Here is a 15766-nt window from a genome sequence, read left to right as displayed (position 1 = left end):
GCCTCCTCCTCTCCATCCCCTTCCTTCTGAATGCCATAAGCCAGCTGATTGCTGCATTTGGAAGGCAGGGGAGGGAAGGGGGGGCACGCGGAGTCCTCCCGCTTCCTCCTGCCCAGGGCAATCAGCTGGCTTGCGGCATTTGGGAGGCAGGGGAGGGAGAGGGAGCCTGTGTGCCGAGTCCTTGGTCCTCCCTCCTGCCCCCAAAACACCGCAAGCCAGCTGATTGCTGGAGGCAGGGAAAGGTGCTGATCTGTGGGTCTGCACAACTTTAAATGAGGATGTTCCCTAATTGATCAGCAACGTAACAACATTAAGCAGAACAAGTTTAAGTGAAGGGTTACTGTAATTTTGATATAACTAGATAAAATACTTGCTCCCATTAATTTCAAAGAAACTAAAGACCCTGATATTTGGCCCCCTGCAGCATATTAAGTTCCTCTTTTTTTGGCTGAAGTTAATTAGAGGTTAAAAACTGGTGCCTCAAACTTTGATCTTTAATGGTGTGATTCTACTCTGAAAAGCAACTAAAAATAGCATTGTGGATTTCTAGGTTTAGTGTAAGTGAGATGTGTATATCAAATCTGCTTTACAGTACTCTGAAGCCGACTTTGTAGTCTTTCAATTAAAATTTGAATATTTTATTTCAATACAGTAACTTAGAATTTCTGAGAGAACAGGAAAGTCTTGCATTGTATCCTTGACTAGCCAACTAAGAGCTGTAAGTTTTAAAATTATTAGTATTTTTGCAATAAATACTTCAGCTTTTAGCTTCACTTTATTCATTCCAGGTTAGTTATTGGATCTGATTCTTGGATTCCATTAAGCCAGTCCAGTGGTGTAAAGGACCTTTAAACTTGGTAGAAACAGCCTCTAGGGAATACACTAATGGAAAATAAAATCTCAGAAAAAAGCATTAGTTTAAAATTATAAAAATATAGCTGTTTTCTAAACATTTCATACATTCTTTATATTATGACTTGTTATTCAGTGGAATTCCTTCCATTAATAAAGCTACTTCTGTAGTTTTAAGGCTCAGAGGCTTATGCTTAGGTGGTCTTGCTAGAAGTCTTCTTTGCTGTCTAGCTTTTCCCATACACTTACTGTCCCTTTTTGGGAACGTATAGTCAATTGTATCCCCCAAATTATCCTCCAAGTTCAATTTTCCAGGAAATCTTACACATGCTGAAATTTCATGGTTATGCCTGTCTTCAAAATAAACTAATTTGTTCGGGTTAGCATGGTCAGCGTGGCACACTTTTGCTCCTTTCTCTTTATTAGTACAAGTTCCATTTAAGCCTCTCGTACCATCAGAAATTGCATCTTTTCTAGATGTAACAGAATAGGATTTTTGAGAGAGTATTTTCTGGAAAGGCTTATAGGCTAAATCCTTACCATGCCTGGAAAATTGTAGATTTAAATTTCTATCAATGCTGTGCTGACTATAATCAGAATCTCCTAAATGAAAGTCACTTATACTATTTAAAGTTAAACCCCCTTGAGAATGTGGTGGATCTTTATTGTTATAAAGTCTTTGGAGGCTATCTTGAGATTTTTCACGTGTATGGCCTAATAGTGTTTGCTTGAAGAACAATCCAATTCCAGGTATGAAAAGCTCTGGTTCCTTCTGCTTTGCAAGTTTGGTAGTATTTGTTTGAGATCCTGGCTGACTGATATCACGATTGGCTGATCTATCCTTCCAGGTTAATGGATTATACACAGTATATCCATCAATAGGACATGCATTTTTTTGGTGCAATAACCAGTTGTCAATACATTCTCTGTGGAACTTAAAAAAGAGTCAGTTAAGATATATGGATCTGTGTCCTGAAAATTATCAACAATATAATAATAATTAATCCAACTTGGAAAAATACTATAGAAGTAATTATTCTTGCATGCAAAAGCAACATTCAAAGGAGCCGGATTCTTCTCTCATCATTATAAACCAGAAGTACCTTCACTGGGTCTCAGTGGAGCTACATTAGTGTATAATTGGCATGCTCCTTTCATGTATCAAGTGCCAACTCTAATTTACTATGAAAAGTGCCTTACCTCAACTTAGATTGGCTGCTGTAAATCAATACATTTGAAGCACATTTATTGATGTGCTTCAGATTTCAAATAAATTTTTAATCACCTCCCATGAAGAAAATAGGTGCACCTATGTTTACTGATCTACAGACTCAATGTTGACTTCAGTATTTTTGTTTCAGCCTAATTCTCCTGGCACTTTGCTTGCCTTCTTTCTAGAAATCTATAAAAAGATACTAACTATAGATGTTAGATTAATATTTGTGTACTTCCAGGTAACACTGGCTTTTCTTTTTACAGGATGGTGTGAATTGCTATAAAAATAGTTCATCATGTTTGTCAACTAGAAGATCCCCAGCAGTTATACAAATCTAAAAAAGGATGTCTTCTATGAGCTTCCTAAGGTGTGCTGGAGAAGAGAAACTTCTCCTGTAACCTGCCTATAATGCACGTGGTAAGGTACTAGAGTGGCCTAATCAGATAGGTAGTCCCAAGCCATGGCATTTACAGAAATGTTTGCCAATTTGTTGCAAGACATCTGAGTTTCAGATGCGTGAAGCTCCTTTCTACAAATGTTATTTTGAGAGAACTCTAAAATAGCAAGTCTAAGCACTCCAAAGTCAAGATATACTATAGGTTCCATTTCAGAAAACCCCTCAGAGCACTGGTCAGAAGTGTTCCTCTCTCCAAAGAAGAAAAGGAGTTTGCTCATTTGTTAGAGAGACAGGGTATGTCTTCACTGCAGAAAAAAAATTCCTAACTCAGGTTAGCTAACTAGCATTGAAATAGCAATGAAGACCTGGCAATTCTGCTTTTTAACTTGGGTTGCAATGATGTAGCTGTGTCAGCCCCAAGGTATTAGAAAGACAAGGTGGGTGAGGTAATACCTTTTATTGAATCAACTGCTGTTGGTGAGAGAAACAAGCTTTTGAGCTTACACAGGGCTCTTCTTCAGGTCTGGAAAACGTTCTCAGGTTAGGTCTACTCATAGAATCACAGAATATTAGGGTTGGAAGAGACCTAGGAAGGTCATCTAGTCCAACCCCCTGCTGAAAGCAGGACCAATCCCCAGACAGATTTTTTGCCCCAGTTCCCCAAATTGAGAATTGAACTCACAACCCTAGGTTTAGCAGGCCAATGCTCAAACCACTGAGCTATCCCTCCCGTCCACCCAGCTTCACTGCTGTAGCCCTTCTGGTGAAGATGCTTTAAGCTGATGGGACAGTGCTCTGCCATCAGCTTAGTAACTCCACCTCCATGAGAAACTCTCCCAGTAACATAGCACTGTCTACACGGGGGAGGGAGGGTTAATGTTGGTATAACTACGTTGCTCAGGGGGGTGGATTTTTCACCGCTCTGAGCGACATGGTTATTCCAAAGTAAGGGCGTAGTGTAGGCCTGGCCTCAGTGTCACAGCTAAATACAAGATGGAACATGCTGTTTAGCATAAGTAGTTAACTTGTATTTCAAGAAACCATTCAAGGTGAAGTGAACAGTTAGCACCCCTCCAGTCATAGCATGGAAAGGAAAAGGGGAAACAACTGGAAGGAAGTTGTTAATGGGTTATATATTGTTGTAATAAGTCATAAATCCAGTATTTCTATTCAGTCCATGATTTTTAGTGTCTAGCGAAGTTTTACGAATTTGAGCTCCCAGGCTCGCCTTTTGAAAGTGTTGTGCAGGTTTCCTTTGAGGATGAGGACAAAGAGGTCAGATTTAGAGTGATCACTTTGTGAAAAGTGTTCACCCGTAGGTGATGTGGTAGTTTTTGTTTTTTATCATTTTCCTCTGCAAGTTCATTTGAAAGTGTAGTGATTGTCTGGTTTCATTCACATAGTTGCTATAGAGGCATTTAGCGCACTAGATTAGGTATATTTTATGTTGTGAGACGTGTAGGACCCATGGATCTTGAAAAGTGTGTAGTGGGGGATGTTAATCATTGTAGCAGTGCAGATATGTTTGTTCTGGAAGGGTGTGGTGCCCCTTTGAGTTGGCGTGTCCTGGTCTATGGGGAGATTGCTTCTGACAATGATCTTGGAGAGAGAGAGGCTGGGCTCTTTTTTGAAGGCCAGAAGAGCGGGAGTTGAGAGATTTATTTCAGGATGGAGTCCCCATCAAATATGGGTTGTAATTATTTAGTGATACCATGTATGCGTTCCAGTGTGGGAGGGCAGCTGATAATTAAGGGTGTGTGATCAGAGGGAGTTTTATTTCTGTATTGAAGCAAGTTCTCTTGGGGTATTTGGGTGACCCATTCCATGATGTCATCTACTTCTCTGGTAGAGTATCCTTGTTTGGTGAAGGCGGTTTTGAGTGTGTTAAGGTGTATAGCCTGGACTTTCTCCTCAGAGCATATTCTGTCGAATGAGTGCCTGGCTGTAGATAACAGCTGTTTTGGTATGTTTGAGGTGGTTACTGGATCTATGAAGGTAGGTGTGATGATCTGTGGGTTTCTAGTATATAGGGTTCCATTGCTAAAGCTGATTGTGATGTCCAGGAAGTTGATGCTGGTATGGAGGTGTTCCAAAACGAGTTTAATGGAGTACTGGGGGGTTGTTAAAGTTGTGGTGGAAATCTCTGAGGGAGTTTGTCTGTCCAGAGGATGAAAATATCATTGATGTATCTCAGGTGTATCATTGTTTTTCTGGAGCATTTGTCTAAAAATTATTCTTCAAAGTTACCCATGAAGAGGCTGGCATTTTGGGGAGTCATCCTAGTACTCTCAGCTGTTCCCATGGCTTGGACAAAGTGTTTATTGTTGAATGTTAAATTGTTATGGGTGAGGATGAAATAGATGTGTTTGAGGAGGACAGCTGAGGGTTGCTCATTGTCTTGTAAATATTTGAGGCAGGCAGCTATGCCATCATTGTGAGGGATGCTTGTGTATAAGGAGGTGACGTTCATGGTGACAAGGATGGTGTTCTGAGGGCAGCTGTTAGAGTTTGTGAAGGAAGTCTGTTGTGTCCTGGAGGAAGCTGCCCCATCAACACACCTTTCAAGCTCCATGGGTCCTATCCATAGCTATCACAACATGTGATATACCTCATTCAGTGCATTCAATGCCCCTACAGCAACTGGCTAGACAATCACTACGCTTTTGTATGAACTTGAACAAGAAAGTGATAAAACACAAAACTATCTCACCACCTGTGAGTGAACACTTTTCACAAAACAATCATTCTATATCTGACCTCTAAGTCCTCATCCTCAAAGGAAACCTGCACAACACCTTCAAAAGGCGAGCCTGAGAGCCTAAAATTCATAACTTTGCTAAACACTAAAAATTATTACAACAATGTATAGCTCACTGACAACTCCCCACAGCTGTTCTCCCCATCTTTCTTTGCCTCCGTATGATTGGAAGCAGGACCAGCTCTAGGCACCAACAAACCAAGCATATGCTAGGGGTGGCATTCTGGCCACTTTCTTTTTTTTTGGTTTGGGAGTTGCGCTCCCGGAGGTGTGTTTTTCTCCTCCCCCCACACTTGGGGTGGCAAAAAACCTAGAGCCGGCCCTGACTGGAAGGGTGTTAACAGCCCACTTCACCCTGAATGGTTTCTTGAAATATATTAACTACTTATATAAACAAACAATCTGTTCCATCTTATATATAGTTGTGACACTGAGGCTACGGCTATACTACAGAGCTTACAGCAGCACAGCTGCCCTGATGCAGCTATAATGCTGCTAGTGCAGATGCTCTTAAGCCAATGGGAAAGAGCTTATTCATACCCGAGTGACATTTTTTATGCCGACATAAGCTGTAGTGTAGACAGTGTAGACATAGCTTGAGTAAGCTTTCCCAGAGCTGAAGAAGAGCTCTGTGTAAGCATGAAAGCTGGTCTCTCTCACCAACAGAAGTTGGTCCAATAAAAAATATTACCTCACCCACCTTGTCTCTAATATCCTGGGACCGACACAACTACACCACACTGCATTCAGCATACTTCACATATTCCCTCCAATGCTTACATTTTCATCAACTTTGTAGAAGAGAATTTTAAGTGTCTAGACTATGTTAAAGAGCTGAACAACAAGATGAACACACAGGCTAACAGTGAGATTTGGCATGAACACTGGGTTTTGGGTTCAGTAAAATTTAGAGCCTTTCGTTTTCTTTACCTTGTGATTACATGGCAAGAGTCTTGCATACTGACCAAGACAAAACATCTTCAAGCAGAGCCTACATTGCAGACCTGGAGCAAGGAAGTTGCTACATTTTCTAATCAACATCAGAGGTAAAGATTTTACAACGTGCTTTGGGATGCAACTGGACCTAAACAATAGAAAATACACATCATGTTTTTTCAGTACATAGTAGGAAAATAGCAATAGAAACTGAAACCTTCAAAATGGCAGGATAGTTTTGGTGATAGGACTATCACTTTACAGGCTGATGGTTCAGCAGATTAATGTGTTTGGCCACTATTACTGAGGCCCTGATCTTGCTACAAAACCATCATCAGTGGACCCTTACTCTCCACAGAAGAGAGGCCATTATGATAATCTAGTCTGACCTTCTGTATTAAACAGGCCAGAAAATTTCACTCAGATAATTCTTGCATCAAGCCTATAACTTTTGGTTGAAAGATTATAATCTCCTTTTTATTTCTGAGAGAACCAAGGCACAAAAAGGGGTCACGTGAGTTGCTCAGGATCATGCAGAGAGCTTGTGCTGAGCCAGGAAATTAATCCTTATGTCCTGAGGCCCAGGGTAGTTTCTTAACCACAAGGCGATCCTTCCTCACTAAGACTTTCTGTGAGGTATACACAGGTTTTGTTTGCATGTGTGGATCCTGTTGCAGTCAGAGTGCACTAAAACAGTATTCTGTTCTAGTACAAAGCGGCGTGATACTAGCTCTTCGTTATCAGTGAACTGCAAAGAGTTTGATTTCAATAAGCACATCAATTCATATTTATTCAAATCTTTTTCATCTGCAAACCTGGATGGTAAGCCTATTTTCATACGGTTTTCTTATGATATTGCTGGTAGTTTCTCTTTCCATTCAGAAATTCCACAAACATATTTAATTTTTCAAATGCATAGTTTTTGCTTTTTGCTGTCTTTTTTTTTTTAACTGCTATTCAAAGAGTAGTTCATAATGTGATGGTTTAAAATGTTTTTCCAAGGCTCATGCCATTAGTTTCTAAACACAGGTGAGCAGAAACACACTCACCTGCAAGGTGCATTTAAAATTTTATTTTATCTAGATTAAGAAGATATGAAATTAATATACATCTGGTTTCTCTAAAGCATTTCCTTTTACCCTTTACAGAATCATTTCTATAAACAAAAGTAAATGTTAATGAATTGAAAAAATTGTTTTCAAAGAATGTTGAATTTGATTACATTAAATAGTATGAAAAAAATTGTATCTTACTTCTCTTGAAGATGTAACAGCTCTTCTTTAGAATTATCACCTGGATTAACGCTTTTTAAATTTCCTCCTGAAGTTGACAATTGTGAAACTTGGTCAAGTGACCTCCACCTCTGATTTCTCTTCTGTTGAATACAGAAAAAGCTAATGAAAGGCTGCAGAATATGATGCAAGTAGTAACTGAGAAAAAAACCTCCAATTTCCAAAATATGGGTTTTGTAAGTCATGAAAAGAAACTATGAACAATTTAACAAATTTGTTTTCTAGAAACTGCTGTAGCAACAAACACAGATCAGTCAGAATGGCGATTAAAGTCCCTGTATTTTAAGAGGCTCTCTTGTATGAGGTTTTGCAAAAGCTCTGAAGTGCTGTGCTGTCTCTCACAGCAGTGCAGGACAATTTTGGCCCTTATGTCTAACAAAAAAACAACAAAAAACTTATCCTTATGGATGGTAAACTTGAAGAGTTAATATTTCTGGGCCTTGAGACGTAAAACTGCAGAACCTGTCATTGAACCTATGGAGGCTATGGCAATCCTCATTCACATGGTTTATGTACCCTGACTCTATGCAGTGAATTAGTGATATAAGAATTAGTTAACTATGGAAGTGCACAAATTGATGATAGGCTAGATCACTGCCCAAGTCTTTTAGATCCTGGAGTAGGGCACAGTGGAAGCCAAGGTAGTTCACAGTGATAACCCCATGCCTTTGATTTAGGTCTGTGCTCCCAGCACTCCCTTGGCACTGTGGTTCCAACACAGCCATATTGACAGGGATCCTCCAGCTAGTGGCTGTCCTGAGCATTTTTAAAGGGTGATCCTACCAAGGAGTAGGGCACTGAGAAGTTAATACAGTATATTCTGTATTATTTTTTCATAGAAAATACCACCAGACATGAGGGCCAGGAGAGGGGATGACAACATTCAGTCCCCTGCCCCGAAATGACCCATTCTCTTTGTTCCGTTTCTGCAGACAGTAATTTGAAAGGTCCAGAGCAAGACAGAAGATGAATAGTACAGAGGCAGCTGACATTTCTGTCATGTCTCCTTCCTCATCCACACAATTGATCCTATTTTGAAGTACCATTTAAGTTTACAGTTCTACTCTTTCCTTGCTATTTTAAGTATTTCATAGTGGTTTATATTCAATCACAGGTAATCCTCGTCACTGTAATGGTGTTTTTATTTTTAAAAAACAAGATCAGCTTTACATTCCTACGTAAAATGTTTTCTATGCCTGACCATTAGATAGCTTTGGATATGATGCAATAAAATATAGTTCTGTACCTGTCGAAAGGTGAAAATATGTGGAGGATGGCAAAAGCTAGTGAAGCATTCATGGCATAGGTGATATTCACTACACTCAGTACACCTAAAAAATAAAAATATAAGGTAGTTAAGAGTGGAATGTTAACAGTTTAGTATAACTTATTAATGTATGAAAAGCCTTTGCTGAAAATTCTACTATTTAGTATCAGGAAGTCCCATATTACAGTATAAAATTGTCTTAACTCAAGCTCATTTAATCTGTGAAACTTTTTATCAAATAAAACCCTTTTGCTTTGCTTTGTTTCTGGCTGAATTTAATAGAAAAGTGAATTGTATATGCCGGTGTTGTGGTCTGCGGACCTCTGGGGGTCCACAGACTATGTCAAAGAGGTCAGCGAAAAGTTGTCATTACCACAAAACCGTGAATTTTAACCTGTAGTCTGCAGACCCCTGGAGGGGGTCTGTTTCACCAGCAGAAGGAGGGGTTGAAGTCTCTGGAAACTGAAAATAGGTTTAGGCAAAGATCCTTCACCTAGGAAGACAAGGGTAGCCAGCATCTTGTACTTCTGTGGAAGATCCTGACCGAGGAAAAGTCAGTCATAACTGAGAAGAATACTGGTGAGAGACAACCATTTTGAACAAAGCCTGTACCTAGTTAGATTAAGTTTTAGATGTGTTTTCAATTTTACTTGCTTTTAAGGACATGTCTATGCTATAAAATTAAGTAGACTTAAGTTAGGTCGACCTACAGCCACCACAGACGTGAATAATTTTACTCACGTCACTGGCAATGCAATTTCTTGTGTGAGTAAAGTTACCTGTGTGCTTTTAATGGATATAGCCATACGTCTTCAGATGAAATGCATTACACTAAGGAATTTGGAGGTGCTGACTCAACCGCATATCTCATTGAGCTAAAGATCCCATTAGGAATCTGTTACACCGATCACTGTAATGTAAATTGACCAGAAATCAGCACCAGTATAATTAGACTTGAGCTATAAGAACCAATGTCATCTATCCCACAGAGAAACGTTGTTTGTTTAGTTATAGTAAAGACAAAAGGGAATAAGTAGTAAATTATAGGTTGTTACAAGGAATTGTACTGTTAAATTAAAAGTGCTTTAATAGTACTTACTTGTAGCATTTTCCCTCAATTGGAAATGCTCTGCAGTTATTACAGGGAAGTCCAAGGTGTTTGTCAAGTCTCACTTTCTCTGCTGCAGTCACAAGCTGAATGGAGTTCCTGAATTCTTCTAAAATGAGCTTTAATGGTGCAAATTCTTCTCTACAGAGGGGACACTTTACCACAGAGTCACTCTCTAATTCACCCTGGTGATCAGCCCAAATCTTCATACATGTGATGTGAATGTTGTTTCCACAGCCATACCTACAGAAAGTAAGGTTATGTCTATGATACAATCTTAAGTCAAACTATTTTTGGTCAACTTACAACCGCCACATTAATTACTGCAGTAGCTGACGCACCACCGACAGAAGGAAGGCAGTGTGGACATGTCCTCAGCAGAAGTGCTTCCACCAACTGAAGAGGGGCAGTGTGGAGAACTGACAGGGCTGTCAGCTCCACACATGGGGAGCCCAGCTGCTACCTGGGGCTTCTCGCCTCCATGCTCTCAGCTGGGAGCAGGAGGGGAGGGCCGCAGACACCAGGGGCTTCTCACTTCTAGTGGGGAGATTCATGCCTAGAAACCAGTCAGCTGCTGTGCTCCTTACAGGGAGTCAGGACCCCAAGGGGCAACAGGGCTCCCAGCAGGGAACAGGGAGCCTGGGCAGCAACACAGCTTGGAGCGGAGACAGGGCAGCAGCCTGGCTGGGGGGCCAGGAGCGGACTTTCTTGTCAATTTCATGAAATTGACAAGAATGACAGCCAATGTAAGGAATACGGTGTCTGCACAGACACTGCATCATCTTAACTACACCGACATAAGTCCTACACCTCTTGTTGAGGTACTTTTATTATGTCTCCATAGCAGGGGAGTTACATCAGGGGAGGAGCATTTCAGGGTGTACACTTCCACTGTTTTGTCAATAAAAGCTGACTTTTGTCAAAAAAAGTTATTGAGTATAGACAAGATCTGAAACAGGCATCAATTACTATACCTTGTCCATAAACATTTAGAAAACCCAGTATCATTAATACAATAGTTTTTCAGCCACAACATAACAGCCCTGCTTTGTTTCAAAGAGCATTTATTAAAAAAAATCCCTAAAAATTATTTAAAATTACAATTTTTACATGTCAAGACCATCCCTCCAATGGGATCCCTGCACCATTAACTGTGCAGAAACTTTCTATCATTAGCTAACACAGAAAACTTCTTCTGAGTTTCCACCATGAAAACAAACTAGAAAAACTATACATCTAACCTGCAATAAGTGATGGGAAACATTTTCTTTAGTAGCTCTTCCTGGCAAATAGGACAGACATCCTCTGCATCAATTTCTTTCTGATTAATATATCCATCATCCTCTTTCTGTAATGTTTTGGTAGAGAGAGTATTTGCTCTTGGGGGGAATGTCTGTTCTTGCTGTAATTGCTGAAGTATATCATTGATCTCTCCTTCCAGAAGACCCAGCTGAAAAGCATCTACAGAAAACTCAAAGCTCTTTGGCAAAAATTTAACATTTACTATACTCAGCTATCATAACTTTCAGGGTAAATCATCGGCAGTGAACCAACGATGTCAGTGCTTCTAGTGCCAGAAATGTTGTATATCTTCATTTCTCATTTGCAATTTGTAACGATAATTTGTACAATTTCACATCTAAAGCTGATCTTTATGGCAAAATTGGTTCAAAGGTTTTTCTGTAGAACTCAAGTCAGGTTTCCTGAAACACCACCAAAATATGGTGGTGTATATGTTTAAACTATGATCAGAAGCAACCCCAAACAGCAGCTATTAATTTATTCAAGGAGACCCATCACCCCCAGAATCTGTGTGGCACAAACATGGCTAGAAGGGAGTTGCATTTTCTGTAATGAGTAGTACGAGGTGCAGGCAGAATCTGTCCAAGTGCAAAATGAATTATACATTTGCCAAATCAATGAAGTACTTGGATCTGAAAATATCCTAAGTGGGATAGGTACTTTATTAAATCACACGATCTTCTACTTTAAGGCCCTGAAAGTGTTGCAAATGACTATATTTTTCTTTAAGTACTTTACAGTTGTATCTTTAGCAGCAGTGTTACAGATATGAAAAAGGTGTCATATTTCAGAAGCCTGACAACGCCCCAAAGCATTAACATGTTGATATGCTAGTTAGGGGAAAACAGTCATTGATCTAAAAGATGATCTTATCCAACCTCCTGAGAACTTTGCCGTTGTGCATTTAAACTCTATATGCAAGATTAAACAAGCAAGCAAAAAGAATAATACTTACATTCATGGTTTCTTGGAATTTTGAATTTTTTCAACAATATCCTAATAATGATAATAAGATAACCATCAGGTGGTGCTTGTGGAAGTTAGCTAAAGCTAACTACTGGCTATTACTTTCAACTTTACTGTGACATTGCACTCCATAATGTTTTATGGAAATATGCTTATGATGTAACTGGAATATGCTTTAGGCAAAAGGTCTCTTGTAAGGTATCATTACAAAACTTATAATCTACTGAGTGTGTTCATCCTATTTGTATGCATGTATCATTCTTGTAGCTGAAGCTAGAAATATGAAGTATAACTGGGATCCTCTTCTAATTGTGCAGAGTGGGTCATTAAATGGTGACTTAGAATCTTGATGGCTCCCATTGACTAGTACAATTGGTTGTAAATGACTGTTTACTTGCAAACTTTTCTGGGTACCTGTAGGCCAGCCCTGGAAAAATGGAGGCTGGGGTCTCACAGGACATGTGAACATGTCACCTGATACTGGAATCCATCTTAAATCTGGTGCTTTTCCATTTAGAAGGAGGGGAGGAGACCTAGAGACAAAATATTCCCGCCTTGTGCCAAAGCTATAAAAGAAGATGGAACAGAACAAAGGGGGCAGCCAGTCATGAAAACACTCCTAATTTCCACCTAAGATGTCTTCTGGAACTAACAAGAACTGTACCAGGGAAAGGATTGGGCCCAGACTAGAAAGGAGTCTAATCTGTGAGTCTAATCATTTTTGGGGGCATGGACCAGACCTGGGTTTATGTTGCGGCACACTAGCATGTCTGGCTCAACAAGGCAGGGTTCTGGAGTCCTAAGATGGCAGGGAAAATGGGCTCAGAGGTAATTCCAGCACATCAAATGACAGTCCCAAGGGGGTCTCTGTGACTGAACCCGTCACATTTACATTTCAGGGACAACAGCCATCTTAAATACTTCAGAGAGAAAATATTAGGACTAAAACTGTAAGAACAAAAGTTTACACTGCTAAGTTACAAATGCGTTCTTATCCAAACAGAGGTCCTCTGTGCCTATGCCGGCTGCTTGAAAGCCTCATAATTACCAATTATTTCTACTATTTTCCCCCATTTCTTTGCCATTTTCTAATCCATGTCAATACTTTAGCTACTACCCCAGATCTATTTGGTTTCCTTAAGAGTCTCTTGTGAGGGACATTTTTGAAATCCAAATTAAAATTATATCCACCTGTTCTCTTTCATCTCCTATTTTGTTTGCACAGTCAAAGAATTCTCTTAGATTGGAAATAAATAATTGATTACATCTAACTGGTTAAACTGCACACTGGTACAACATTTAGAGAAACAATTTTATGCTTTAAGGGATTGCTTCTTGGGAAAGTTAATTCTAGAGCAAACATGAGAAACTATTTTTGATTGAGTCTTATGTGACACAGAAGCATTAATCTGAAAAGTAGAAATAGCCATTAAATAGTAACACCCTAAGGGAAAGGAGGAAATATGATACCCAAACATAATTCCCTTTCTAAAGTTTCTAAAGTTAGTTAAATAAAATGAGACTGTTAGTCAAAAAGGCTTTAACATTGCAAATAAAGTCCTTAGAGGTGGCATTAATGCTGCTTAAAAATCTCAGAAGGCCTGTGCATTGCAGAACAAATAAGGAACCAAGTAGGCCAGGAGTGAACCAATTAGCTCAATGGCAAGGTTTGAGAAGCCATTGGAGCTAGATAAAAATCCTTCTAACTTTGGAAGTCTGACCAATGGCCAATAAAAAGCACAGAATTACAGCCGGTAAAAAGAGGGAAACCAGAGGGCCAAATTGATTCTGAAGAGCAAATATGCAAAGGTGTCAAAACCATCAAGAAATTCTTTTATGAAACCTCTCATAAAATTGATAGGTCAGCTGACTCACCAGGACCTAATTAAGCAACATAAGGACATTGCTGAGACTCTAAATCATTTCCTTGCATCAGTCTTCACTATGGAGGATGTGGGTGGAGATATCATCCTGAGCCTGCATTCTCTTGGTAATTAAGATGAAGTGCTCTCAGGGATCGGGGTATCAAGGAAGAGGTGCTAGAGTAAACTGATAAATTAGAAAGCAACCAATTTTCCTTTACAGCAGCCACAGCTAGTGTGTCCCCATCATTTCATGGTAACCTAGGGGCTTTGTAATTTACCTGAACCTGAAGACAGACACTGGTCTGTAACTTCCAGGTTCACTCCTACTACTCTCTTCCAGATAGTTACAAAGTTTGTTACCTTCCATTCTACATTTAAAACAGGTAATTTTAACGCGAAATTGCACGTTTTTCCGAGCACTTCAGCCACCTCATTCGTAGCTTCTTTCCCTGCTCTTTCACCTACACTGTGAAGCTAAGAGGTAAGTGTGGTTGTTTGGACACCGGATCCGGACCAGTGCTGCCCCTTCCCTGGAGGAAAGGAAGGTGTCAGGGCTGGGTGGGTGGAGAGGGGGAGCTGCCCCCGAACAGCGCCTTTACCAGCAGATGTGGCTGCACAGGTCCTTCTCCCTCAGGAACGTGGCGCAGCTGCAGGAGTGAGGCTCCCCCAGGAACACCTGGGGAAACAGACACACAGCGGCGTGGGGCGCGGCGCAGCGCAGCGGAGGCTGGCGCCCCTGACTGACTCTCCGCCAGACCCAGCCGGCCGGGCTCGCTGCCCTCTGCGGCCGGGGGCTTCACAGCGAGCGCGCCCCCGCCCCCCGTCTCCGTACCCGGTGCGCGGGACCCCCCTCCTCCTGCAGCAGGAAGCCGGTGGGGCCCAGCTCCCGCACGATGCGCATGGTGCTGCCCAGCGCCTGGTCCTGCTGCCAGCTCAGCCCGGCGCTTGCGCACCGCCGCCGGGACATGGCGGGGGCCCGGCTGGGAGCAGGTGGAGGGGCCAAAACCGCCGCCGCCGCCGACTCTCCGCCGTTGATACCGGTCCCCATAGAAACGGCGCGTCCCCGCGAGCATGGCGCGCTGCTCAGCCGCGCGCGCGCGCGCCTGTGGGGGGCGGGGGCAAAGCGACGCGGCGACGATGACTGACTGGTTGTGAGGCGCGCGGCCCCTTGGCTCCACGGGAGCCGGTATTTGCTGGTGTGTGGCGCGGCGGCCGGGTCCGAGCTACGAGCCCTTCCAGCCCGCGGGGCCTCGGCCCTGTGGCTCCCGCGGAAAGCCGCGCAACTCCCCGGGGCTCGGACGGTTCCGTTTGTTCTTCGGGAAATTCGTGTTATTTCCTGCTATCACCTGCCCCTGCCCCGCCCGGGGCAAAAGGCTGGGGTGGTGTCCTGGGCCCAGGTTCGGGGGCTGGAGAAGAAACCCACCCACACTCTCCGCAGGCAGAGACTCGGCTCGGTCCCCACCTGGATGCTGTGACCTGGTGCACAGGCTTGCAGCACCACTCATAGGGTGACCAGATGTCCCGATCTGATAGGGACAGCCCTGATATTGGGGGCTTTTTCTTATATAGGCTCCTATTACCCCCCACCCCTTGTCCCAGTTTTTCACATTTGGTGGCTGCTCACCCTAACCACTCAAGGCTGGTGTTGGCCTGTCCGGAGGGGCAGCAGAGGCCAGGCCAAACCAGAGTAGTGCTGGGACTAGGGTGACCAGACAAGTGTGAAAAATCAGGACAGGGAGTTGGGGGTAATAGGCTTCTATATAAGAAAAAGCCTCAAATATCAGGACTGTCCCTATAAAATCGGGAC

General features: G+C 41.9%; 1 protein-coding gene across 2 annotated transcripts; it reads right to left on the bottom strand.

Moving 5' to 3' along the window:
* Window positions 1-596: 596 nt before the first annotated feature.
* ZSWIM2 (zinc finger SWIM-type containing 2) lies at window positions 597-15007 on the bottom strand. Of its 2 annotated transcripts, XM_030580363.1 has the most exons (9): window positions 14792-15007; window positions 14559-14635; window positions 12084-12124; window positions 11068-11287; window positions 9818-10069; window positions 8698-8782; window positions 7413-7534; window positions 6154-6307; window positions 597-1786 (listed from the first exon to the last, which is right to left on the bottom strand). In XM_030580363.1, exons 1-9 carry the CDS (start codon window positions 15005-15007, stop codon window positions 971-973), a joined length of 1983 nt encoding a protein of 660 aa, XP_030436223.1. In that variant the 3' UTR covers window positions 597-970. The 2 variants fall into 2 exon arrangements, with proteins under 2 accessions (XP_030436223.1, XP_030436224.1); XM_030580364.1 differs by lacking the exons at window positions 14559-14635; window positions 14792-15007 and having other exon boundaries at window positions 601-1786; window positions 11068-11306; window positions 12084-12121.
* Between the last annotated feature and the right edge of the window lie 759 nt (window positions 15008-15766).

The sequence above is a fragment of the Gopherus evgoodei genome, chromosome 11 (genome assembly GCF_007399415.2).
Source record: "Gopherus evgoodei ecotype Sinaloan lineage chromosome 11, rGopEvg1_v1.p, whole genome shotgun sequence".
Taxonomy (NCBI): domain Eukaryota; kingdom Metazoa; phylum Chordata; order Testudines; family Testudinidae; genus Gopherus; species Gopherus evgoodei.
Note: the sequence above shows the minus strand (reverse complement) of the source record. Positions and strands in the feature narration are given on the sequence as shown.

What these genes read in the sequence shown, in the direction of transcription:
- ZSWIM2 (XM_030580363.1), bottom strand. Translation starts at nt 15,007, where the DNA reads ATGGGGACCGGTATCAACGGCGGAGAGTCGGCGGCGGCGGCGGTTTTG. An exon ending in CTGTGCAGCCACATCTGCTG is followed by an intron (nt 12,125 to 14,558) that starts GTAAAGGCGCTG and finishes TATCATTATTAG; the next exon opens with GATATTGTTGAAAAAATTCA. An exon ending in TCTTGCCATGTAATCACAAG is followed by an intron (nt 1,787 to 6,153) that starts GTAAAGAAAACG and finishes CTCTTTTTTAAG; the next exon opens with TTCCACAGAGAATGTATTGA.